Genomic DNA, 25245 nt, shown 5'->3' with positions numbered 1-25245 from the left:
TTCTGTTGAGTTGGTTATTGCTCCAGATCTTGCGTAGCTTATGGAATGCTACTCTTGCATGGCCAATTCTTCTTCTTATATCTTCATTAGTACCTCCTGTCTTGCTTACTGTTGCTCCGAGGTAAATGAACTCATCCACATCGTTTATGTTGTTCCCATTGATGGTTATTGGTGTGATGTTTGCAGCATTTAGACGCATAACTTTGGTTTTTCCTGTATTGATTTTTAAACCTGTTCTAGCTGCATATCTGTTTAGAGAGTTCAGTTTTTGTTGTATTTGATCTTTGCTGCTGGATAATAAAGCGATGTCGTCTGCAAAATCTAGATCGTCTAATTTTGTTGTCATATTCCATCTTATGCCTGAGTTGTTATCTGCTGTTGTCTTTTTCATTATCCAGTCAACTACCAGGAGGAACAAGAAACCCGACATGTTGCATCCTTGTTTGACACCAGATTTAACATTAAACCATTCTGTTGTACCATTCCCATCAACAACTGCGCATTCACTGTCTTCATACATTAATTTAACCATACTGATTATTATGTCTGGTATTCCATAAGATTTCATGATCTTCCAAAGGGTTTCCCTGTGTACGCTGTCAAAGGCTTTTTCAAAATCGACGAAGCATAGATAGAGGTTGGAGTTCCATTCTATAGCTTGTTCTAGAATATTACGTAGGACAAATATCTGTTCCGTAGTGCCTCTTCCTGCCCTGAATCCAGCTTGTTCCATTCTCAAATGTCTGTCTACACCAAGTACAATTCTTTTTATTATTATTTTCCCCATTATATTTATTTTCATGTTAAAATGTCGTGAATTTTGAGCTTTGAAAAAAGGTCGTCGCGCGCAAAATCCCCCATGGGGATTTTTTAAAAGTTGGCATGTATGGATCTTTTTTTTTTTTTTTTTTTTTTTTTTTTTTGCCAAAAAAAAAAGATCCATACATGCCAACTTTTAAAAATCCCCATGGGGGATTTTGCGCGCGACGACCTTTTTTCAAAGCTCAAAATTCACGACATTTTAACATGAAAATAAATATTTGTCCTTTCAAATAAAATATCAATCAAATCATTGTTAATGTATCATATATTAACACAACATCAAATGTGTTTGACCATTAACTATATAAAAAAAACTTTGAAAGATATACATTAATATTTTATTAAAATCATCTATTCAGCAAAAAATCTTCTCCAACAAGTCACATACATAATATCAAATAATATTTAAGGTTGCATCCTTTTACACCATACAATAAACATTGGCCGGTCTATATATCAAAATTTAAATTAAAGCACATGCATTTAGGTACGACTGCAAAGGCGATCTTGCTTGTCTGTAAACATGGGCTTGCAGAGACTGGTGGAATAATCTGCATTGCAACCAAAAAAGGAGTGATCTGCCCTGCTATGAAGTTTGCGAACAAAACCTTTGCACCCATGACATCTGAAATAATTACCAGGAAAAAAAAAACACATCAAAATATTCCGTTTTACTTGTAAATTAAGGCTACTTGCTAAATAAAAAATTCAGTACAGACTTGTGCGAATTACGCATCACAAAGTATATTTAATGAATACTACACTATATAGACTATATAATACATCGCTATAGACGGATAGATTTGGATAGCCTATATTATTATAGTTGGAAAAAATATATACTTGACGTACCTTATTGCAAATTTTGGATGCTGTCAGCGAGAGGCGGAATGTCCGATTGTTTGGTGGTGACACTAGCATCGTTGTCATTCACGTTTGTGTAAAGGATAGGTCAATTTGAAATCCGTCTTCCCGATTAATTACTATCAAAACATGCTTCGTACTGTCCAATAAACACCCCGACACAGGCAGACCAACCCGACACCATGCGACACAGGTAAACAGCAATGGCTGACTATTGTCCCGATTTCTGATTGGCCAGTTCAGAAATGACGCGGGATTTCCAATTCTGGTCACAAGATTTCACGATTATCCCGCTTTCAAACTCGTTTTCAATCGTGAAATCGGAAATTTTGGTCGGAAAAAATTTCAAATCGGGATTTTAGGGTAATTTTGCTTTCCCGATCGGCAAAGCGGGACCGGAGGGTAAAATCGGGAAGATCCCGCCTAAATCGGGAAAGTTGGCGTGTATGAAGATCATCTGTGTCACTGGTCTAGGTGTCTGTACTGCTGTCTGTATTTATAAGATCATCTGTGTCACTGGTCTAGGTGTCTGTACCGCTGTGTCACTGGTCTAGGTGTCTGTACCACTGTGTCACTGGTGTAGGTGTCTGTACCACTGTGTCACTGGTCTAGGTGTCTGTACCGCTGTCTGTATTTGTGAGCTCTTCTGTGTCACTGGTGTAGGTGTCTGTACTGCTGTCTTTATTTATAAGATCTTCTGTGTCACTGGTCTAGATGTCTGTACCGCTGTCTGTATTTGTGAGCTCCTCTGTGTCACTGGTCTAGGTGTCTGTAACGCTGTCTGTACTGTTTGTTAGGTAGGTCACATTGACCTTATTTAAGAGTTATTTTGACCAAGTATGTAAACAATCATCACTCATCATTTGTACACTAAGGGTGTTTATAGAATTATGAAACCTTGTCAGCTGATATGCAGAGTAGGGGAAGGTATGTCGCAAACTAAAACTAGGTGCAGTGCTCTCCATTAAGAATGATTTGTATAGTAAAAGCCTGTCTGGTTTGATTCATCTAATCTTTTTAGTTGATGTGTCTTTGTAGAAAGGAATGTCATGACCCGAAAACTTAGGTCACAGTGATCTGGTTTAAGAATGAGATGACCAACCTTAATAAAACCCCATCAGGATAAAGACATATATTCACAGAGATTAACAACTTTCCCAAGTCTTGTGTTATCTTGCAGTCCCCTGTTTTTCAGTAAAAATGGACACACTGATTTAATGATTATAGAAATCTGACCTATTCAATAGACTCTTGAACTATCTAAAATAGAGCTTTTATATTTTGTATATAGATTTCTTATGGCAAAACCTTTCATTTTATACCACTGATCTATGTGACCTTGACCTTCTCCCAGAACAGCAAGGTCATGTTAGTCATTAGTGTTGAGGCATCACCTTGTTGCGTGAATATATGTTCTGAATCAGTTAAGTCAAGATCGACCATTTAAATTTTTTCATGGGATTAAAGATTGAAAAAAAAATCTTTTAAAAATCACAACAGCTGAACAAAAGCTGGGCCAATGTGACTCAGGTGAGTGATGTGGCCCATGGACCTCTTGTTATTATATTTAATGCATGGGCTGATTCAATATTGATGCTGAAACTCTGTTGAATGATCATGGCAAAAAAGATCTCATTAATTGATATATCCACTGGGCAAGAATAATTAGCTGCCGTGAATGATCAGTGAGGGTTATGTTGATCTTGATGGAGCTTCTAATATCGCTAATACTGTACCAAACGTTGAAGGCTGAAACACACTTGAGAAGGCAAATTGTTGAGAAACAATACACATCTGAATCTCACCCTTTATTGTGAAGAGAGTGACAGTCTTTCTCATCTGCCATTCCCACCATGCAGTACTCCAGGTCTGATTATTACCTCCACAGTGAAAATTCTCTCTCAGCTGGAGGATGTCAAGCATATCTCATCCCACTCATCAAAATGGAAGCATTTTAATGAGTCTGAAGTTGATAGTTAATGGTACAATGTATTTGGATTTTATATAAAAGATGCTTTGGAGAAGTATACACAATTGCAATTGACTTCATGCATGCATGACTCAGTCAGATGATTAACTGAAGGAATATTTGTCTAGTTTGATTGTATTCTAGAGGGTATTAATACAGTGGAAGCATGTGCATGGGATATTATTTGTACATAATCAGCAATATTCATATTATGTAATAAAACCTTTTTTGTATTATGGCTTTTATGTCATTTGAAAGGTCATTGAGAAATATGTTGTGGGGGATATTAAAACAATGAAGGCATGGGGCATCATTTGCATAATAGACAAATTCCATCATGTATTCATATTACATGAGAACACCCCCCCCTTTGGTTTTTGTTTTTGTTTTTAGTTTTGTATTAAAATATAAGCACATGTATTGGCTTTTATGTCAAGTTGAAGGATCATTGAGAAATGAAAACATTGAAACAGCAAATTAAGGTTTATTAAAAATAAAAATAAAAATTGGTGAATATTAATATCTGTAGATTGACATAAATCATAAAACAATATACGTGTAATAGATCTATCATAATCTTAGGTATAACATTCAATACAAATAATAAAACAATATACGTGTAATAGATCTATCATAATCTTAGGTATAACATTCAATACAAATAATAAAACAATATACGTGTAATAGATCTATCATAATCTTAGGTATAACATTCAATACAAATAATAAAACAATATACGTGTTTATAGATCTATCATAATAATAAAACAATATACGTGTAATAGATCTATCATAATCTTAGGTATAACATTCAATACAAATAATAAAACAATATACGTGTAATAGATCTATCATAATAATAAAACAATATACGTGTAATAGATCTATCATAATCTTAGGTATAACATTCAATACAAATAATAAAACAATATACGTGTAATAGATCTATCATAATCTTAGGTATAACATTCAATACAAATAATAAAACAATATACGTGTTTATAGATCTATCATAATCTTAGGTATAACATTCAATACAAATAATAAAACAATATACGTGTAATAGATCTATCATAATCTTAGGTATAACATTCAATACAAATAATAAAACAATATACGTGTAATAGATCTATCATAATCTTAGGTATAACATTCAATATAAATAATAAAACAATATACGTGTAATAGATCTATCATAATCTTAGGTATAACATTCAATACAAATAATAAAACAATATACATGTAATAGATCTATCATAATAATAAAACAATATACGTGTAATAGATCTATCATAATCTTAGGTATAACATTCAATACAAATAATAAAACAATATACATGTAATAGATCTATCATAGTTTTAGGTATAACATTCAATACAAATAATAAAACAATATACATGTAATAGATCTATCATAGTTTTAGGTGTAACATTCAATACAAATATTGAAGATGTTTAAAATTTGACATCTAATAAATATGAGCAGTTTTTCAAATTTCAAAGACAATTGATAATCAACCAATGATAAAGATACCGTAGAGATTCCTTATTTTATGCGAGTATTTGACATCACGAAATTATACTCGTATATATCAAATTGTGAGAACATAAATTTACGAGTGCTCTGTTGATGAAGAGTCATTGCATGTATTGTAGCAATATGCAGTAATTTTAATTTGCAAGTGATACTTGTCGCAAAAATTACTCACTTATATTTCGGAATGTACAGTAATTAAGTCTAATGCAATATGTCATTCTATTGTATGTAAATTTTGTCATTATTATGAATTTAGCTTTGTGATGGTAATATCATAAGCAGCATGTTTTCCATTCCATCACTATATGAACACCTCATTATTTCCTCACAATTCATTGCAAGAGGGATAGCTGAGACCTGTTCATATGTGGGTGCGTGATCAGTCTGTATGTGTGAAATGCTGACCTACCTTGTAGACACTCAAGAGGGTGCATGCTTTGCTTGATTTGATACCTCACATATAGCTTTGTTATCAAGGTAGAAAGAACCCTTACTGCTTTGGAGTTCAAAAGGTGTAAGGGCAAGGTCACTAGAGGACTTAATAGAAAAAGATTGTAGACACTCTAGAGGCTGCATATTTTAATAAATCTACTTTTAACTACTGTACAGTAAAACTCAAATATAGCAACACGGACATAGCTTTATGGCTATAGCGAGGCTCAGCTAAGATGGAACGGTCATGTTATGAGAATGGGTGATGACCGTATCCCTAAACAGCTGTTTCTCTCAGAGCTTGCTATGGACACACGTAATCTAGGAGCTTGCTTTGGGCACACGTCGTAATCTAGGAGCTCCCTTGAAATGCTACAAGGATGCAGTCAAGACTCCTCTCAAAGCCTGTGACATCAAAGTCCATGGATTGGAGTCCCTGGCCAAAGACCATGACAAATGGAGGACTGAGGTCAACAAAGGTGTCAAGCTCTTTGAAACCACACGTTTTGATGGCCTTGAAGTGAAATGTCAGGCAAGAAAAGAGAAACAGTAGGGCACATCCTGCAGCATAGCTTGTCCGCAGTGTGGGAGACTGCACATCCGCATTCAGACTCTGCAGTCACATGAGGCGACACTGAAAGCATCGTCGATTTGACGGCTATCCAAGAAGATGAGGTTAAATCGATTTCCTAAGCAAATTGTTGATGTATTCTAGACAATATAAAAATTATTCATAATGAACACAGATATAATGAATTTAAGCATATTATAATGAAGTGAATTTCTCCCTTTGAATCCTTATTTACATAGCCAGTCTATACTATATGTATGCATCTTGTACCCACCCAAATGTTCAACAGAATACTGAACGTACCTCCATCACAAAAAACTGATATCTCGGAAATTGCGGATTTTTCTGTGTCTGTCGTCCGTTAACAGTTGAACATTTTTAACTTCTTGATAACTACAATTCCAATTCTTTTCAAATTTGGAATAAAGCATATTTGGGACAAGGGGGATATGAATTGTAAATTTCAGGACTTTTAATGTATTGCACCCCTGAGGCCTAGGGCGGGGCAAAGATTGCCAAAAATTTACCAATTTTCAAAAATCTTCTCTACAACTGCACATGTGTAAGAAAAATCAAATGCATAGTGACGTAGAGCAGGAAGGCCTCTTCCAAAATTGTAAATTTCATGATTCCTGGGGTAGAGGTCCCGACTCCAGGATGAGGCTAAACTTGGTAGTAGCTAAGTGCACATGTATATAGTATTAAAGTGTAAAAACATTTTTAAACAGTTTCTTTAATGTGTTTAAATCTAAATTGAAACTAAATGGATTATTTAGAAAGAGCATGCAGGTAGTCCTTTACCAAAATTGTAAATTTCATGATCCTTAGGGTATAGGGTTTTTTGTATTAGGGTGGGTTTTTCTCTTGTTTTGTTGATTTTTGATGAATATATCATGAAATGTGTACATTTGAATTACAGTGTATGTTTTAGCTTCATTCTAATGTGATGGCATACTCGAGAACTGGTGCTCATTTAATTGCTGCTAGCCTCAGTGTATTAACCAATCACATTGCAGATTACAAAACAGTTGTAATAGAATTAAAACTCTGTGATTGCGTAGAGTTTATACATGCCAACATCTGCTAAACTTTACTGCAAAAGTGGGAATGATCCACTTTGCAGTTCCAATGTTAAATCCTAGTAAAGATTGATCCATAGGGCTTGATTGGACCTCTGTTGTTGCTCAGTGTTGAATTTACTGTATCAGGAACAAAATCCTTAATGGTTGTTACACATATTACAAACTCTGGTATTCCATTTTACATTTAATATTCACTGCTGTAAATTTTCATAAAAAATCGATTGATTTTACATGTATGAATAAAGATTATTTCAAAGTTTTAAAAATTTTAAACCTGTCTTGACCTTCATTATTCAGCTGATATCAGAACTTGAAGAACAAATTGAAAAATTACATCCCTTCACCTTCAGGAAATTTTAATTTACAACGAATTGTCATCTTCGCACATTTTCAAGCAGAGGAGACACTTCATATTGACAGCTTGACAAATACTGATGTACTTAATTTTTTTCAGCGTTTTTATGGAAAATCATTACCATTTGGAAACCAGAGTTTCTCCCACCCATATATTGGGTTACTGAGCATTGAACAGGCCCTAGGAGATTATGCTGTTTTGTTGACTACCCTGAGGCAGGAACTGAATGCCACCTCTTGTCCAGTCATCGCTTTTGGTGGCAGGTTTGGCAATATTTTCACTCAGCTGATTTGTCTTAACTATAAGTCATGAATGGCTTTCGCCTACATGCCAAAGAAATTGAAGGCAGTACAAAAATGTGTACAATTCAGATATATGTAAAAGACCTGGCTCTGGAGACATAAAACTAGACAAGTTCTGGTCCATCTTTATTGTCAAATGATTGCAATACGTGGGTGTAATTCCTTAAAACAGATGATACATTGAAATTACATCTCCCATGAACTGGTAAAAAAATCTGCAATCAACGAAAATTAACCTTCTCAAAAAATGATTCCACAGTGTTCTATCTATGATAATGGGACTTAGATTAAAAGTTATAGCTTGTCCAAGTTTTATGGCTCGGAGCATTACCTGACTGCAAGTTTTATGGCTCGTGGAGTCAGAGCATTACCTGACTGTTGTTTTATGACTCGGAGTCAGAGCATTATCTGACTGCATACATCCTTGCCATGGTCTCTTTGAATTACCATTTCAAAAAATTGTTGCAAAAAAAAAAAATAGTTGCCAACCAGTTGCATAGATCTAAACACTCTTGTTTACAGTAATAAAGTTTTACTTAAAAATAAAATGATACTGTTGACAGCAGTCACAGTTTTTGTATGATTGAATTCATGTAATTTGTTCGTCTTGTTTACATTTTCAAAAAAAAAATACATTTTAGTTATGGAGGAATGCTGAGTGCCTACATACGATTTAAGTATCCAAACTTGGTGGCAGGCAGCATTGCAGCAAGTGCTCCGATTAATCTACTTTCTGCAGACTCAAAGAGAGACTTTTTCTGGGAGGATGTTACCAAGGTATTACTACAGGATTGATCATTTCATGTTCGCAGATGTACGGGTTTAGATGACTACAATCTCTAAGGCTCCTCAGCCAAGGATATTACCAAGCTTAAATAAACAGCTCCGAGACAGCTTATGAAGTAATTGGGTGTATCGTATGGAGGCCTAGAATGGTTACATATCACAATTTTAGTTTCGTTAATTGGTAACAAAGATAATTTGTTGAACTAAAACCACTCTATAACCTCAGAATATGTACATATAAAATGAAAAATGTTGTATCCTTGTTTATCCCCCCCTCAAAAATACTAGGACATAAATTCTTGTCCATCTATCAGTCTGTAAGAAAATATTTGGTGAATTAATAATATTTTTCTGAATGCTTTGCTGCTATCTCAACCCCCCCCCCCCCCCCAACCCCTTACACACAAACATTCAAATTCTAATTTGCTTGTGATTTTTTGGCAGGATTTCAATCAAGTTACACCGAAGTGTGTTGACAGAATAAGGAGAGGTTTTATAGAGATGGACACATTATCCATGAAACCAGGGGGTAAGTTTTAGTTTCATCTCCATCTGTTGATTCATAACAGGGAAAGGGGGGGGGGGGCATCAACTCTTCCTGTGAGTCATAATTAAGGCCCTGCAACATGTGGGTGACTTACAGTGATCAGCCTGCATATGCATGCATCTGTCCATCCATACAAATGTGCGCTTCTCTGGCCTTGTTTTATTATTCCTGTAGTTGTTGAAATGGAAATTTATTAATGGGTTACAGATGAAGTTTTGTTGACCTATTTTTGAGAGAGTTATGGACCTTGGACTTTGCAAATAATGCCACAAAGTGGGGCCCCTTTGTGGTGCTTGCCATCATAATATCTAAGTTTATATACTGCATTCCATTTTCCTATTGATTTCTCAGTAAGTGGAGTCAGTATATTTTTTCTTTGATGGGTAATTATGTAACATTTAATAGAAGTTTTTATTGCCTATATACTCTTTGTCTTTGGCCATGACTTTTAAATGGTTCAGCACATGGAGGCAGTAGTGTTTTGTATTGTGTATTGATTTCTGCTTGCAATGGTACTAAGGCATATATTGTATGACACACCCTGCAAATTAGTGATATGAATCTGATAATGGTATATGGTTTGGTTGATATTTCTTGTTAAAAGTAACATCATTACATGAAAGTGTGTGATGCATGTGTTAGCTATACACAATTAATTTCTATAAAAAATTGTATTATTTCAAAAGGCCTCAAAATGTTGATTATCTACATTTTTCTCAGGACAATTATTTTCTGAAATAGACATGACAGGATGGTATTTGTAAGATCACATGATTCCTTTAGACGTCCTGTTGTAGTCAATGCCTGTTTCTTGTGGTGTGTTAGCATTTGAACAAAATTGGTATGTAGCATCTTTAGGGGTAGGGAAACAATGACTGCAATTTATAGTCCTATTACAGCTTGGGACTTTGGGGTAGGTTGAAATCCTCCGTAGTTAGTGTAATCTTTAAAGACCATCTTCTCTACACCAGTGCATCTTAGAAACAACTTTGTATTGTAATTATGCTATCCAGGGACCTGCAACTTTCTACTATGAAGTTATGAAATTTATGACCTCTTGTTTAGGGGTTCAGTTTACTAACAGGAGATACACATAAAATGAAAACTGCCTAATCCGACACCTGTGCAATCTGTTTCACAGGGCATGTTACCCTTATTTCATATTTTCATTGGTTTGTTCACTGTTTGTTCCAAAAAACTGTGTATTCCAACCAAAAAATTGTCTCCCAGTGTATGTCTGATTAGACAGGTTTCACTGTACTTAATGTCTCCCAGTGTATGTCTGATTAGACAGGTTTCACTGTACTTAATGTCTCCCAGTGTATGTCTGATTAGACAGGTTTCACTGTACTTAATGTCTCCCAGTGTATGTCTGATTAGACAGGTTTCACTGTACTTAATGTATCTCGGTGTATGTCGGATTAGACAGGTTTTGCTGTACTTAATGTCTCCCAGTGTATGTCGGATTAGACAGGTTTCACTGTTCTTAATGTACCCCAGTGTGTGTCGGATTAGACAGGTTTCGCTGTACTTAATGTGTCCCAGTGTGTGTCGGATTAGACAGGTTTCACTGTACTTAATGTCTCCCAGTGTATGACGGATTAGACAGGTTTCACTGTACTTAATGTACCCCAGTGTATGTCGGATTAGACAGGTTTCACTGTACTTAATGTCTCCCAGTGTATGTCGGATTAGACAGGTTTCACTGTACTTAATGTACCCCAGTGTGGGTCGGATTAGACAAGTTTCGCTGTACTTAATGTCTCCCAGTGTATGACGGATTAGACAGGTTTCACTGTATATGGATTATGTCTGAAATGCAGTAAATTTTTCATGTAGATGACCAAGCTTAGGCTATGTATGTAAGATATTGGGAAGAAAGGAAAAAACTTGTTTTGTTTAAAGTACTACGGGAATTTCTAATATCCCTGAGTATTGTACGTGTAGTTATTTTTAGTAGAATCAATTTTGTTAAGCATCTTTTACAGTGAAGCAAGAAGAGTGCTAATTTATATGAACATTTCTATTTATTCGATTATCAACACAGAACAAACACTAAATCATATGATAACACCCAATAGTGCATCAGATTCATTTGCAGCAAATTTTGAATACTAGTAAAGTAAGTTCACATGCAGTATAAAGAAACATTAGTTTGAATACTAGTAAAGTAAGTTCAAATGTAGTATAAAGAAACATTAGTTTGAATACTAGTAAAGTAAGTTCACATGTAGTATAAAGAAACATTAGTTTGAATACTAGTAAAGTAAGTTCACATGTAGTATAAAGAAACATTAGTTTGAATACTAGTAAAGTAAGTTCACATGTAGTATAAAGAAACATTAGTTTGAATACTAGTAAAGTAAGTTCAAATGTAGTATAAAGAAACATTAGTTTGAATACTAGTAAAGTAAGTTCACATGTAGTATAAAGAAACATTAGTTTGAATACTAGTAAAGTAAGTTCAAATGTAGTATAAAGAAACATTAGTTTGAATACTAGTAAAGTAAGTTCACATGTAGTATAAAGAATGCTAAAGTAAGTTCACATGCAGTATAAAGAAACATTAGTTTGAATACTAGTAAAGTAAGTTCACATGTAATATAAAGAAACATTAGTTTGAATACTAGTAAAGTAAGTTCACATGTAGTATAAAGAATGCTAAAGTAAGTTCACATGCAGTATAAAGAAACATTATTTTTTCACAAATTGTTTTTTGAAGAGCCAGGTCAAAACAGTTTTCTGAATTGAAATGCAAGTAGACCCTCTTGTAATATTCACAGCTAACATGGGAAAATGACAAGTGTTTAAAGTTTAAGAGAATTGTTACTGCTTAGGTAAGCAATGTGGCTCATGGACTCTTTCCAATTGAAAATGATTTATTTTCAGCACTGAATAATATACACTAATAGAAAATACTTAGCTATGGCATAAAATGATTCTCAGCTCACCATAATTAAATGCGTGATGAGCTTATTGTATGGCCCATGGGACAGCGTGTGTTTTATGATGTGCAGAAACTGTTTGGAATGTGGGCTACATCTTGGAAATGATGCCCACGGGATAGTGAGCATTATGTGGTGTGCAGAAACTGTTAGGAATACCGGTTATGTCTTGGAAAAACTAGGCCAATGTTTACCATATTAGGTCCAAAGTATCATTTAACCCCACCAAAATGAAGGGAATAAATTTGAAAACACACAAAATAGTTGTAGTTAATTTTAAATACCAAAATTGCACATGAGCAACACAGTGTGACATAAACATTTTCAAGCCTCAATATCATTTTGAGTACAATTGACATAATTTTCAGAAACATTATTTGAACTATAAGAGATGAGGTCTAATTCATATCGCATATGTGTATGTCTTGTGACAAGACCTATCTTGTGACCTTGACCTTTGATCTACTTCAAAATAATTTCTGCCAATAACTTTTGGGTTTTTAGGTACATTCTTTTCTACCAAAGTCTTAGTCTACAATTACTCTTTGCTAAATTGTATGGATCAAACCTTTTGATTTTTTAAATGGGCGTATGCAGTAGATAGAAATCTAAAGGTTAAGAACTTAAAGCATCAAAAAAATATCTGCTTAATCCAGATCACGTTGTTTACATCAGTAACCATTAGGCAAACTGGAAATGCAAACTAAGAAAATGTGTGTTTGGTTTATGAATCTCAATAATCTTGTCTTTAAAGAAACTGATCACAACAAAAATAAGATCTACTTCGATATTTATTATGTCCCCCTTCAAAGAAGAGGGACATATTGCTTTGCACATGCCAGTCAGAATGTAGGTAGACCACATGTTGTCCACTCAATATCTAGAAAACCATTCACTTGATCATAATGTTATTTCTTATGTGGGTTGGATATGAGTGAAAGAGGACCCTTATTAATTTTGAGATCACATGGTCAAGGGTAAATCCACTTTGGACATACATGTAGGAAGATACTGTCCACTCAATATCTTGAGAACCCTTTCCTTAACATACATCAAACATGGTACTCTAGTACATTGTAAGAAGTAGATGATCCCAACTGATTTTGAGGTCACATGGTCAAAGGTCAAGAGTCAAACTGGACATACAAATACATTGCCTACTCAATATCTTGAGAATCCTTGCTTGACAGACATCAATCTTAGTACACTGGTACATCCTAAGGAGTAGATTACCCCTATTGATTTTGAGGTCACATGGTCAAAGGTCAATCAACTCTGGGCATAGGAATATACTATCTGCTCAATATCTTGAGAACCCTTTGCTTGACAGATATCAAACTTGAAACACTATTACATCATAAGGAGTAGATCACCCCTATGAATTTTAGGTTCACATGGTCAAAGGTCAAGTGTCAAGCTGGACATGGTAATATATTGTCTCCAACATTTTTAGACCCTTTGCTTGATTGACACCAAACTTGGTACATGTTAAATCCTAAGGAGTAGATGACCCCTATTGATTTTGAGGTCAAATGGTGAAGGGTTTATCCACTCTGGACATAGGAAGATATTGTCTGCTCAATATCTTGAATTGGTTTGGCACTACTATCAATTAAATGATACAAATATATAACCCTTTTCAATTTTGCACCATAGGGGGCATACATGTTTCTATCTTTCATTAAGATGATATATGTAATTGAAATAGAAACACATGGAAAAGCAGGGGACCGTGAGGTAATACAAGACTTGGGGAAGTAGCTTTAGTCTCTGTTCTATGTGTTTCTGCCATAACTTTGTAATACAGGGATAGCAGATTCAAATTTTATATATGGAATAGTTTTTGAGAATTCGTCATTGGCACCAAAATTTAGAACCTTGTAAACCCTTATACCAATTGTGTAAATTTCCTGATAAGCATGTTTTGGGTTTCAGCTTAGTACGTATTAGGATGTAATATCCCATTTAATCAAAAAGCAAGCATCATTTGTAGATGTAATATTCTATAACTGGAGACGATTTTTTAATGGAATGACGTGAAACCAGAAACCAAACATAATGGTTTTTTTCATGAAATTCCAATAAAAAATCATCCATTTAGTGTCTTCGGTCTTTGTTTCCTAGACCACAAAGTCTTGTTTCATCAATTTGTTAGTGCTTTCATTCAGTAAACCTAACTTCAGCCTTGGTATAGATCCATTTTTACTCAAGTAAGCTGAGAGGCAGGACAATATCCTTAAGAATAATGCAATCTTTACCGTAATTAAAAATTTTCTTTTACTTCTGGATATTTATCAGACAGACTGCATGCAGATGCATATTAATTAGAATTCTATGACCCATGGATCAGGGATTCTGGTGCCAGGGTGACATGTAGCTTGACATATAGCAAAAATGTGCATTATTTACTGCTTTATGAATCTTCTTCTTGACTCGTGGACACGTAACTTTATAGTAATAAGTAACATGAAGAACTATACCAAATTGTGAAATTCATGTCCCTATAAGCTCAGGTGTTCAGGGCCAAGGGCAGGGTTATATTGATCATATATGAAAATACATTTGTGTAAAGTCTTCTTGTCCTTTGCGGGTATGTTAAGGCAGGTCATGCTTCATTTATGCACGTAAACTGCATAATTTTTAAAATCTGTCTTACATAGAGAGAGGGAGCTACTAACTCTTAAAAACTATTTTGCTTGTTTACATGAGAACATTTTGTATCATAACAACATGACAAACATGCGCTCCTGTATGACGTCACTGTATGACTGTTATAAATAGAGTATGGAGGTACCTTAATAGAAAATGTAAAGTAGCACATTATCCCAAGATTCAAATATTGGTCTAACTGGCGATAATGATGGTAAAATACCCATAGTATATCAGAATTACTGATAGAATCCTACCACTTTCAATAAGAAATAATTATTGAACATTTAAACACGAAACCATCTAGCTCATATGTTTTACATTTTGCATGATGCTATGTAGTTTTCTTTAAAAGTTTTCTTAACAGAGGATTATGGAGCGCCAAATTAACATAAACTCAAATAATTGAAGATATCTTCAATTATTTGAAGATATCATCAATTCATTTGATGCGCGCATTAATTGAATTAAAGATCTCTTCAAATAATTAATGATATCTTCAATTCTGAATTATTGCGCGCATTAATTGAATTGATGATAGCATTAATTCTCCAACTGAATTGATGCGCGCTTCAATTGAATTAATGATCTCTTCAAATGAATTAATGATATCAACAATTGAATTGATGCACGCTACAATTCAATTGAAGAGAGCAATAATTGATATAATGCGCGCATTAAATCAATTGATGAGAGCAATAATTGAATTGATGCGCGCATTAATTCATTTGATGATAGCAATAATTGATTTAATGCGCGCATTAATTCAATCATTGCTCTCTTCAACTGAATTAATGATATCTTTAATTCATTTGAAGAGAGCAATAATTCTTTTAGAGAGAGCAACTATATAATTAAAGATATCTTCAATTCAACATATCCACAATTGAATTAATGATATCTTAAATTGAATTGTTGCTCTCTTTAAAAGAATTGATGCGCGCATTAATTCCTTATACAAAAGCATTGTAAATGATTTAAAGATATCTTCAATTGAATTAAAGAGATCATCAAATTATTTAAACCGAGCTCTAAATTAATTATTGCGAGCAATATTTCTACTAAATTGATGCTCTCATCAAATGAATTGAAGAGAACAATAATTGAATTAATGCGCGCATCAAATCTATTATTGCTCTCATTAATTGAATTAATGCGTGCATCAATTGAATTGAAGAGAGCAATAATTGAATTAATGCGCGCATTAAATCAATTATTGCTTTCATTAATTCAATTGATTCGCACATTAATTCAATTGATGAGAGCAATAATTGAATTGAAGCGCACATTAATTCATTTGATGAGAGCAATAATTGATTTAATGCGCGCATTAATTCAATTGAAGAGAGCAATAATTGAATTAATGATATCTTCAAATAATTGAAGATATCTTCAATTATTTGAGTTTATGTTAATTTGGCGCTACATAGAGGATTCTATCAGTAATTGCTGTGTACATTTGTTTATGACCTTTCAAATGGTGTATAAAAAGTCTCTAAAAGTATGCGGGCTAATGTGCTACTTTTGCAGTTTTATTTCAGTCTGTGACAGAGGAAAATCGGATCGACATGCTAAATGGAATGCTTTCTCCGTTAAACAAAGTTGTCAATGAATGATATCAACATACCTTCTTAATATCAATAAATTCTCAGCGTTTCACATATATATTCCATATATCCCATGTCATATATTTCAAATACTCTACATTTTGTCGATATTTGCATGGCACACATGAACAAATTCCTTGCATGTGTCAATGTCACTCGATGTATAGTCATGACGTCATCAGTTTACTTTCATATCGATCAGACAGATTAAATTACACAACAGCAGTATAGCATTTCGAATTTCGTTGGATCTTAGTAGCTGGATGGTTTATTTTGTGCATAAATAAAACTTAAAGGACATATCTCATGTTTTCAAAGTATACAATATTACATGCATTTTGTCTTCTTTATGCTTATAGTAATTAATTCTAATAGTTCGTTCGCCGAAATTTTGCGATAATTAACCACAATACAGACTTAAATCTAAGCCCCGATTTCAAAAAGTCAAGTTAATTAGGTAGGTAGTCACGTGGTACAGTGACGTCACATGCGCCCTTCGGATTGTGAAAGTACTGCGAGATATTATTAAAAACTCAACTTTTAGGGGCCTAATTAATTTACCATGGGCAACATTTAAATCGATGTTGATAAATTGTCCGAGTTTTATATGTGTTCGCCACCAGTGCACACATATATAACGATGTAAATACCCAAATATAGCGAGTAAAGCGTGTATGAAATCGGCAAAATTGTGAGTAAATAATGTTTATATGGGTCGCTGTCTACAAACTGTTTGGGGATGTTATTCCTTTATACATCTGTAATTGGCGCTGTTTTTCTAAAATAAACAGTGCAATCATTATTTATTTTTGGATTAGACAAATTATGATACGTTGAATTGTTGACAACTAAGCCCTATGCCAAGCTATTGTCATGCGTGCATTTCGGAAAGAAAGAAAAAGACAACACACACACAAATCAATAAAAATATTCAAATTTAAAGTGGTAATCACATTATTTTATTTTGATAAAGCAATCTTATTACTATTTTTGAATTGTGATCTGCACATCTTTAGGAAGTACGAAGTGGGAGCACGGCGTTATAGCCTACCGAAGCACTCAAGATGCTACGAGTTCAATAAAGAAATAATTTTATAATTCAATCTAAAGTTAGGAAATACAATATTCTATTATTTGTATAATTAAAAGTTCAATTATTTTGTATCTTTATTTTTTGTTGTTGTAAATCTACCAGTTGGTAGAAGTTACATTGTATCGTCGATATATATATGTTGTTACAAGGTGAAGGTCAGTTGATCCGAGTGTGTATTGAATTTGAAGAGCAAAACAGAATGTATGCTATAGGCCTACCAGTGCTTATAGCTTCGATATATCCATTTTTCTCGCAGTTTATCAGGGTCTCTATCCAAGCGATGTTTGAAAAGGTGACTGGGTGTGTTTTTTAAGGTAAAGTTCTTGCTCCAACAAAAAAATTATCCACGTCTTTTTTCTCGTACCTTCCTTCGAAAAATTGAAAAATACTCAGTCTAAATCCTTTCTACCGACAACTAGTACACCCGAGCACGGCATAAAACATCTTAATGCATTATTATTTACAAGCCGTTAACATGACAATTGGTTTTTTGTCGATTAAATCTAATCTGTTTATGAAATGGCTAATAGATGTTTTCAAACCAGAGGGCGCATGACGTCACACAAAATGGCGCGTAAACTAGCGAAAGAAAATATGCATATCGCAAGATTTGAATTTCATCTCTTTCAAACTCGAAAACTACGCAAAATATTTCATTTAAAACACAGTTAAAGTAGTTTTAGGCATAAAAAGAGTTAAATTTGCTGAAAAAATGAAAAAGTTTAGAAACATGCGTTGTGTCCTTCAAATAAAAAATAAAATCGGAATTTAATATATACTTAGTGATATACTTATTTCAATTATGACGTCACATTGTTTCGCGGATTTTATCCCAGTAAAAAATTTCATAACCTGCCTTAACGTACCCGCGTTCAACATCTTGGAAACAAACTTTTTTCAGTTATATTGAGCATCCGAATGCCTTAGGTCCACTGAAAAAGCGAAATTCATGGCCCATGTGAGAGGGGTCCTGGTTGTAGGACGGCGCTGTATGGGTAGTTGTAGGACGGCGCTGTATGGGTAGTTGTAGGACGGCGCTGTATGGGTAGGGATGTTTTAATAAAATATCTTCTCTACCTTTGAATATTTAAAAAATAAACTGGATAGTTATATGGAGGCTAGCTTCCACTAAAATTATGAAATTTTTGCCTATCAGTCAGGGGTTAAAATAGGTCCCCAGGAGGAAGATCATAAAATGAGGAAGATCATAAAATGAAAATGTTTTAACTTTTAACAATCCTCTTATTTTTAGACAACTCGCACGTGAAATCCCTGGGACAGGGGTCTGGACCCTAGGGTACAACTGTATGGCTCATTATAGACTGAAAATACATTTTCATTATCACTCTTTAATTTTGATCATTTAGCTTATAGATATTATTTAGCTTACAGGTAGTAATAGAGATCTATTAAAAACTGAAATATACAGGTAGTGGAGTGAAACTGGTGGTCACGGCTGTTCAGTGGTAGAGCGTTTGCTTTGTAACCAGAGGGTTGTGAGTTCGAGCCCCGCTTGTGCCATAGTCGCGTCAAACCTAAGACGTTAAAATTGGTAGTGATTGCTCCTTCGCCAAAATGCTCAACATTTAGAAATGAGAATCACGGGTCTTTTGGATATGACCTTAAAAAACAGAGGTTCCATATGTCGTGGCAGGTAAAGAACCCTCACTGCTACGCCCCTGAGCATTATAAGGATAGGTCTAAATTTGTGGTATTTCATCTACAACTGGTGACGTCTCAATATGAATGAAAAATTCTCGACGTGACTTGTAAACAATCAATCAATCAATCAATCTTTAAAATCAGAATGCATATTGTATAGACTGTGTGATTTGATTTGAACATACTTGATACAATATACCATATAAAAGGATTGGAAACAAGTTCTGCAGACAACTTACAAGTTTCACAACTGATGTTAGTATATAAGATTCGGTACAATTGTCAAATGGCTATAATTACATCGAAATAAGCTAGTGGTATAAGGTTATAACATGTAATAATGAAATCTACCAAATTCAGTTATATATTTGTGAATTGCTGAGAAAATAAAGCAGTTCATATCGTAAGGATCAAGTCATTACCCCATAAAGCTTCTTCAAGTCTAAACATTTTATTAAAGAGGTTGTTTCTTGCCATATATAGTAACCTTCTGCATATAAAGAAAAACTTAGATATCCTCTTTCATGCCACATGTAAAGTTCAGATATGCTATGACATTTCATCTGAACAGATCGTAGTTCATTAAACATGCAGTTATGTCTTAGTGTGAATAATATTGATAATTCGTTTGCCAAAAAAAATATTTTGGTGGTTTATATATAATGTCAGTAATGTGTTTCTTAAATACACTGAGAGAATGGGTTTCTCTGACTTCGAACTCGGAGTTCGGTTGCGGATTCCATTTTCGTATGGTAGCTACAGAGGTACAAAAGATTTTTTGTACAGTTCAATCTAGTCTGCTGCTTGAAACCTCATAATAGTCTTCACTGTTTGTTATAGAGGGAAACATAATAGTCTTCACTGTTGTTTGTTATAGAGGGAAACCTCATAACAGTCTTCACTGTTGTGTTTGTTATAGAGGGAAACCTCATAATAGTCTTCACTGTTGTGTTTGTTATAGAGGGAAACATAATAGTCTTCACTGTTGTGTTTGTTATAGAGGGAAACATTTGGGGGGGGTGGGGGGGGTATATTGCTTAAATACTCAGGTACTGGCATTTTTAGTATGAATTTTGTATAAAAGTTATTAATTTAGCAGTGTATGTGACAATGATTGACAAAAGGTTTCTAGCCTGTTTCGAAATAAAGTGAATCTTTTTATGCCAAAATTGGTGGAGTTGTAACAATTCTTGTGGCACATAACTGAACCTCTTCCAATCTGTCGATCATATCAAAAATGGCACAGCCATCCCATATTACAGAGGCATATTCAAGAACAGTCGAATAAATGTAAAAATATATACATTTTAGATGTGAGAGTATATTTAGAGTTTTTTGAAGAGGCAGGCTATTACATTTTTTATGCATGGCTAACTATATTACTTGCATTTTAAATAAGAAAGCAATGTATATATGAAAAGATTTTGTGCATTTCATGTAATATTTATATGTAATAGATTAATTTTAAAAGATCAAATACCATAAATTTGGAAATATTTGCAGATATATTTTTGTAGAATTGGGCCCAGATTTCTTTACAGTGTGTGTGTATCTGAAATTTGTAAATGAACATTATTACTTATGAAAGGAAGCCACTTTCAGGGAATTCAAGTGTTTTTGTGAATTACATAAATCCACAGAATTACTAAAGATATATTGTGCAAAAATGTATTTCAACTTTGTGGAGATAAATCACATATTCTCTTTGTTTGCAAAATTTGTAAAAATTCAAAAAAATTAAATAAAGCATTAGGAAATTTTTTCACAATAATCCTAAAATCTGAGTACATTACAATTATAGGTTTAATTGTTCCCAGAAACTGATGTTTCATCTTCTTAAGTGCTGGTCAGGTGGTAGAAATGATTAAATGAATTGACGTAAGTCTGAGCTCAATTTGTCAATTGCAGCTGGATAGTAATGTATCTGTCACTTAATAATGGGGGACTTTGTCAAAATTGTAAGGTAATTTTATCTTCAACTGCTACTTTTACAATTGATGATCATAAAATCTGAGTGCATTACAATAAAATTTTATTACTGGTGGAACATAGAAAGATGAAATGAATTGATGTCTGAGCTAAATTTGTCAACAGACCAGTGCAGCGTAAATTTAACTATTGAAACATACCACTCGCAAGACAAGTCCTAGTGGAAATCTAATTTGGTGTTGAAGATACTTTTTTTTTTTTCCCCTGTGCTGAATTATAGTGTTAAATTGAAATGAATGAGTCCTAAGTTCCTTAAATAACAACAGGCACTCACAGATTGATTGTGCAACAATGCAAAGTATAAAAAATATTTTAGATTGATTGTACGGGAATCTTAAAGATTGATTATACAACACTGCAAAAATATAACTGAAAAGAAATGTACTTTAGATTGTATACACAAGTGAAATAGATAAGAATCTACAAAAATAAAATGATATATATATGCTTGTAGATTACTTGTTTTGTAAGGATAATTGATATTTTAGATATTCTTTCTTTTGAAATCCTATACAAATAATTATACATGTACATTTAAATCCATATTGTAGGTCTGAAGCAACTGTCCACTACATTTGGTCTTTGTAAACCAATGACATCTAAGAATGATTTTCATCATTTTCTGGGATGGATAAGGAATGCCTTTACTTACCTAGCCATGATGGATTATCCCTATCCAACATCGTTCATGGGTAATCTGCCGGGGTACCCCGTAAAGGTAAAACATAATAATCTACGTAATACTATGTGACTATACAAAACGATGTTTCAGAAATAATATCATGCATATTATAGTTCATCAGTAGAAATGACGTCACCTATCAGGCTGACGAAATCTCTAAATCTCGGCTGAGATTCAGCTCGGCTGGATATTTGGACTTATGCCTTCACTGAAAATGATATATGATACAAATGGTGCATGATTATCTAATATAAAATTTGACTTGTGGAGGCTACTTTGATGCATGCATTGGTGTGTGTGATGTCATAATTCCCTTACTTTTTGAGAAATACAAGTATTTTTAATGAGCATTTTCAGGACATGCTTTTCTTTAGAAAAAGATTAATGCCGGTGTCAAGCGCCACCAAACTGATATTTCACAAGTTATATTATAGCACCATATTCTATGTGAATGTCTTATCGCTTCATGTTTTGTTGTGCTCTATATTCACTAATCTAAAACTACCAAATGAAGACACATTTTCTATCACTGTTGATCAAATTCCGGGGTGATTGGTGTATTTGTGATGTCATAATTAAATAGTAAATGAGTATTTCGCAGGAATGTACACTGAATTTAACACTTTACATCTTCATAATAATATCCATCTTGTAAAAACCGCTTTTTGACATTTCTACCATTACTTTGATATTCTTTTATCAATTAAGATATCATAGCAACCATACCTATTCCTTATGTAGTAGCTAGAGTCCCAGTTAACACTTTATCACTCCTCATGTGTACCTTGGAATTACGCCGTGTTGAAAAAAAATTAAGATGAAAGGAAATGGAATAAGATGAAAATGAAATATAATGAAAATAAAAACAAAAACATACATGTGTGATGTAGTATCACTGCAGAACCTCTAGCTGGCTAGATTAGAACCGTCCTACTTTTTAATGCATACTCTAAAAACTTGCCGAATTATCATGATTATATATGTTTCATGTATTTTAAAGCAGATTTGCCTTTGTTTATGTGCAACATAGGAAATAGAATAAACATTTATTAATTCACTTATCATGAAAACATTTCACATGTATAACTTGTCCTTGTAGTATCAAAACAACAATCAATTTTCTCAGAAAAGTAGTTTCTCTAATCAGTTACCAGAGAGACTCATTTCATCAGGAGACATTCCAATTTTCCATTCTCTTTAGCCATCTTAAACAGCCTAGCCATATAAGGTGAAATTGAAAACAGTAAAGATGCCATTAGTAGTCCTTCACTGCTTCATTGTCACTATAAAGGAAGGGAGGTCTTCATTTGAATTAGCTGATTATATCTTGCAAAGTTTCTCTACCACATGAAATATATTGCTTCATGATTGGCATTTCATTGTGATTAGTTTGCAACTGAAACTGGTATTGATCAAATTTGCTAATTGTGTGTTCTGCTGACTAGAGTATTAAATGTGCTAGGATGACAGGTTCAGTATTTTGTTTTTATTAGTTATCATTTTCTTATCAAATGATATGATCAGTATTATACCTACATCTGTACTTCGATAGCGGTGCAATGAAGTGTGACAGTCTGGACAAGGTCCTTAAGATCAAAATTCGCTATACATATTATTTTTGGTCTGTTTTTCTGTCAGTTTCTATCTCACTCAGACTGTACTCCAACAAGTTAGAGCCTCGGTTAATGTCCCTTTTATACCTCAGTTACGCGGTGCCAAGTCTAAAGTATCTCGTTAACCTCTAGTATGCTGGAGTAACTCAGACTGCAACTTTAACTATATTGGTGATGAATTTAAACTATTAAGATAGGCCAAATTAATTAAAAAGTCAAAGTAAATACAGTGCTCCCTTGATAATAATGCCAATTACCTAACACCCATCAGTATTATACCTACATCTGTACTTTAATAGCAGTGCAATGAAGTGTGACAGTCTGGACAAGGTATTCAGGTTAATTACTAATGATTGGAGAATCAAACTCAAGATAATCTAAATGTTTATACAGAATGGAGTCCAAATAACTTTATGGTACTAAATTTTGTTTGACTGCTCAGTGAATTGTCCGTAATGGTGAATTCGTTGTATTGCCACCCCCGCTTTATTGCCCAAATTTGTCTTGAACAAATGTTGGCAATATATCGAGGGAGCCCTGTATATAATGATAATGACCAGGATCATTCATTGAATTAAAATTTTGTCACAATTGACTGTGCATATGCTATGCTTTTGGGCATCGTATCTCACAAACACATCTTGTTTACCAAAATGAAATGGGTTATTGTTGATAAGAACATTTCAGCATTGTCTGCACATGATACTTAATAGTCTAGCAGGCGTGTACTGGTGATGACAAAGTCCAGCTGGTGACAATGTCGAGATCTGAGGTCCTTCGGGAAACCCTGTGGCAAAGCAAAGATGAGGAAAAAGGTGTTGTGATGCTTAAGTCATAAAAAGGGCAAAATCCTTGTAGCCATTGTCCATTTTCATTGAGCTTGCCAATGTGTCCTAAGGAGTGGTTCTAAGAGCTATGATCTGTGTCACTTGGGAACTACATGTAAAATCTCTGAGTAGGAATATGCGCTTATTTGCCAGTATCTCGCTGACCTTAGCATCAAGTTCCTCATAGAATACAGCCATACTTACTTATGCCTGCATAGAGTCATAACTTCAGCACTTAAACATAGTGTGGGAGCATCAGACACAAATGATATTTGTGACTCCAGATGAGGTTAGGAGAGGAAGGGAGCAAGCCCTATGTATAGTGCCTCCTTGTGATGTCATATACCACATCAACTAGGTACCTCAAAGTCCCAGGCTAAACTGCAAGAGATCCATCAGAGGTCTGACCCCCCTAAATGTACGGCATGTGTGGCCCACTAGTGGATGGATACACCCTGCTGCCCACAAGAGGCTGTGTACTCACAGGAAATTGCTTACAATTTATATAATGGTATACACAGTTTGATGTGGTGGAGAAAGCTAAATGATATCTACAAGGGTTCCTACACATAAATATTTTATATCCCCCCCCCCCAAATTTTTGGAATTTTCACATACCTTCTGGTATTTTTGGATCATTATGGGGGTCATGGATGTAATGAACCAGGTATGGAGAAGTTTCCAAAGAAACAATAGATATTAAATGGCAGGTGAAGAACATCATTTGCGATGTGAAACATAGGAAGCCCAAATGACTATTTACAGTATTATTCACCGGCAAAAAACAGTATTTCATTAGTTGTTAAAATGACAGTGTATGGCATGCATATCCAGTGCCTCCAGCCTTATTTCATTTTAAGTTTCAGACTTTTCATTTTAAACAATTCCATACACAGTGTTGAAATTCAGCT

At 34.1% G+C, this 25245-nt stretch overlaps 1 protein-coding gene and 1 long non-coding RNA gene across 3 annotated transcripts in view; one reads left to right on the top strand and one right to left on the bottom strand.

Moving 5' to 3' along the window:
* The window catches only part of LOC125679045 (dipeptidyl peptidase 2-like), a 91265-nt gene that overhangs the window by 37178 nt on the left and 28842 nt on the right, over positions 1-25245 (top strand). For both annotated transcript variants that reach the window (XM_048917947.2, XM_048917948.2), the window contains exons 3-6: positions 7732-7895; positions 8576-8711; positions 9165-9249; positions 21764-21930. In XM_048917947.2, the coding sequence (XP_048773904.2) occupies positions 7732-7895; positions 8576-8711; positions 9165-9249; positions 21764-21930 (552 nt within the window). The remainder of the gene's footprint in view (positions 1-7731; positions 7896-8575; positions 8712-9164; positions 9250-21763; positions 21931-25245) is intronic.
* LOC130052195 (uncharacterized) lies at positions 1147-4428 on the bottom strand. The gene is made up of 2 exons (XR_008800581.1): positions 1675-4428; positions 1147-1447 (listed from the first exon to the last, which is right to left on the bottom strand). It is a non-coding gene; the product is annotated as an uncharacterized LOC130052195 (long non-coding RNA).

The sequence above is a fragment of the Ostrea edulis genome, chromosome 2, assembly GCF_947568905.1.
Source record: "Ostrea edulis chromosome 2, xbOstEdul1.1, whole genome shotgun sequence".
NCBI classification, from domain to species: domain Eukaryota; kingdom Metazoa; phylum Mollusca; class Bivalvia; order Ostreida; family Ostreidae; genus Ostrea; species Ostrea edulis.
The sequence above is the reverse complement of the archived record's forward strand: the minus strand, read 5'-3'. Positions and strand labels throughout refer to the sequence as shown.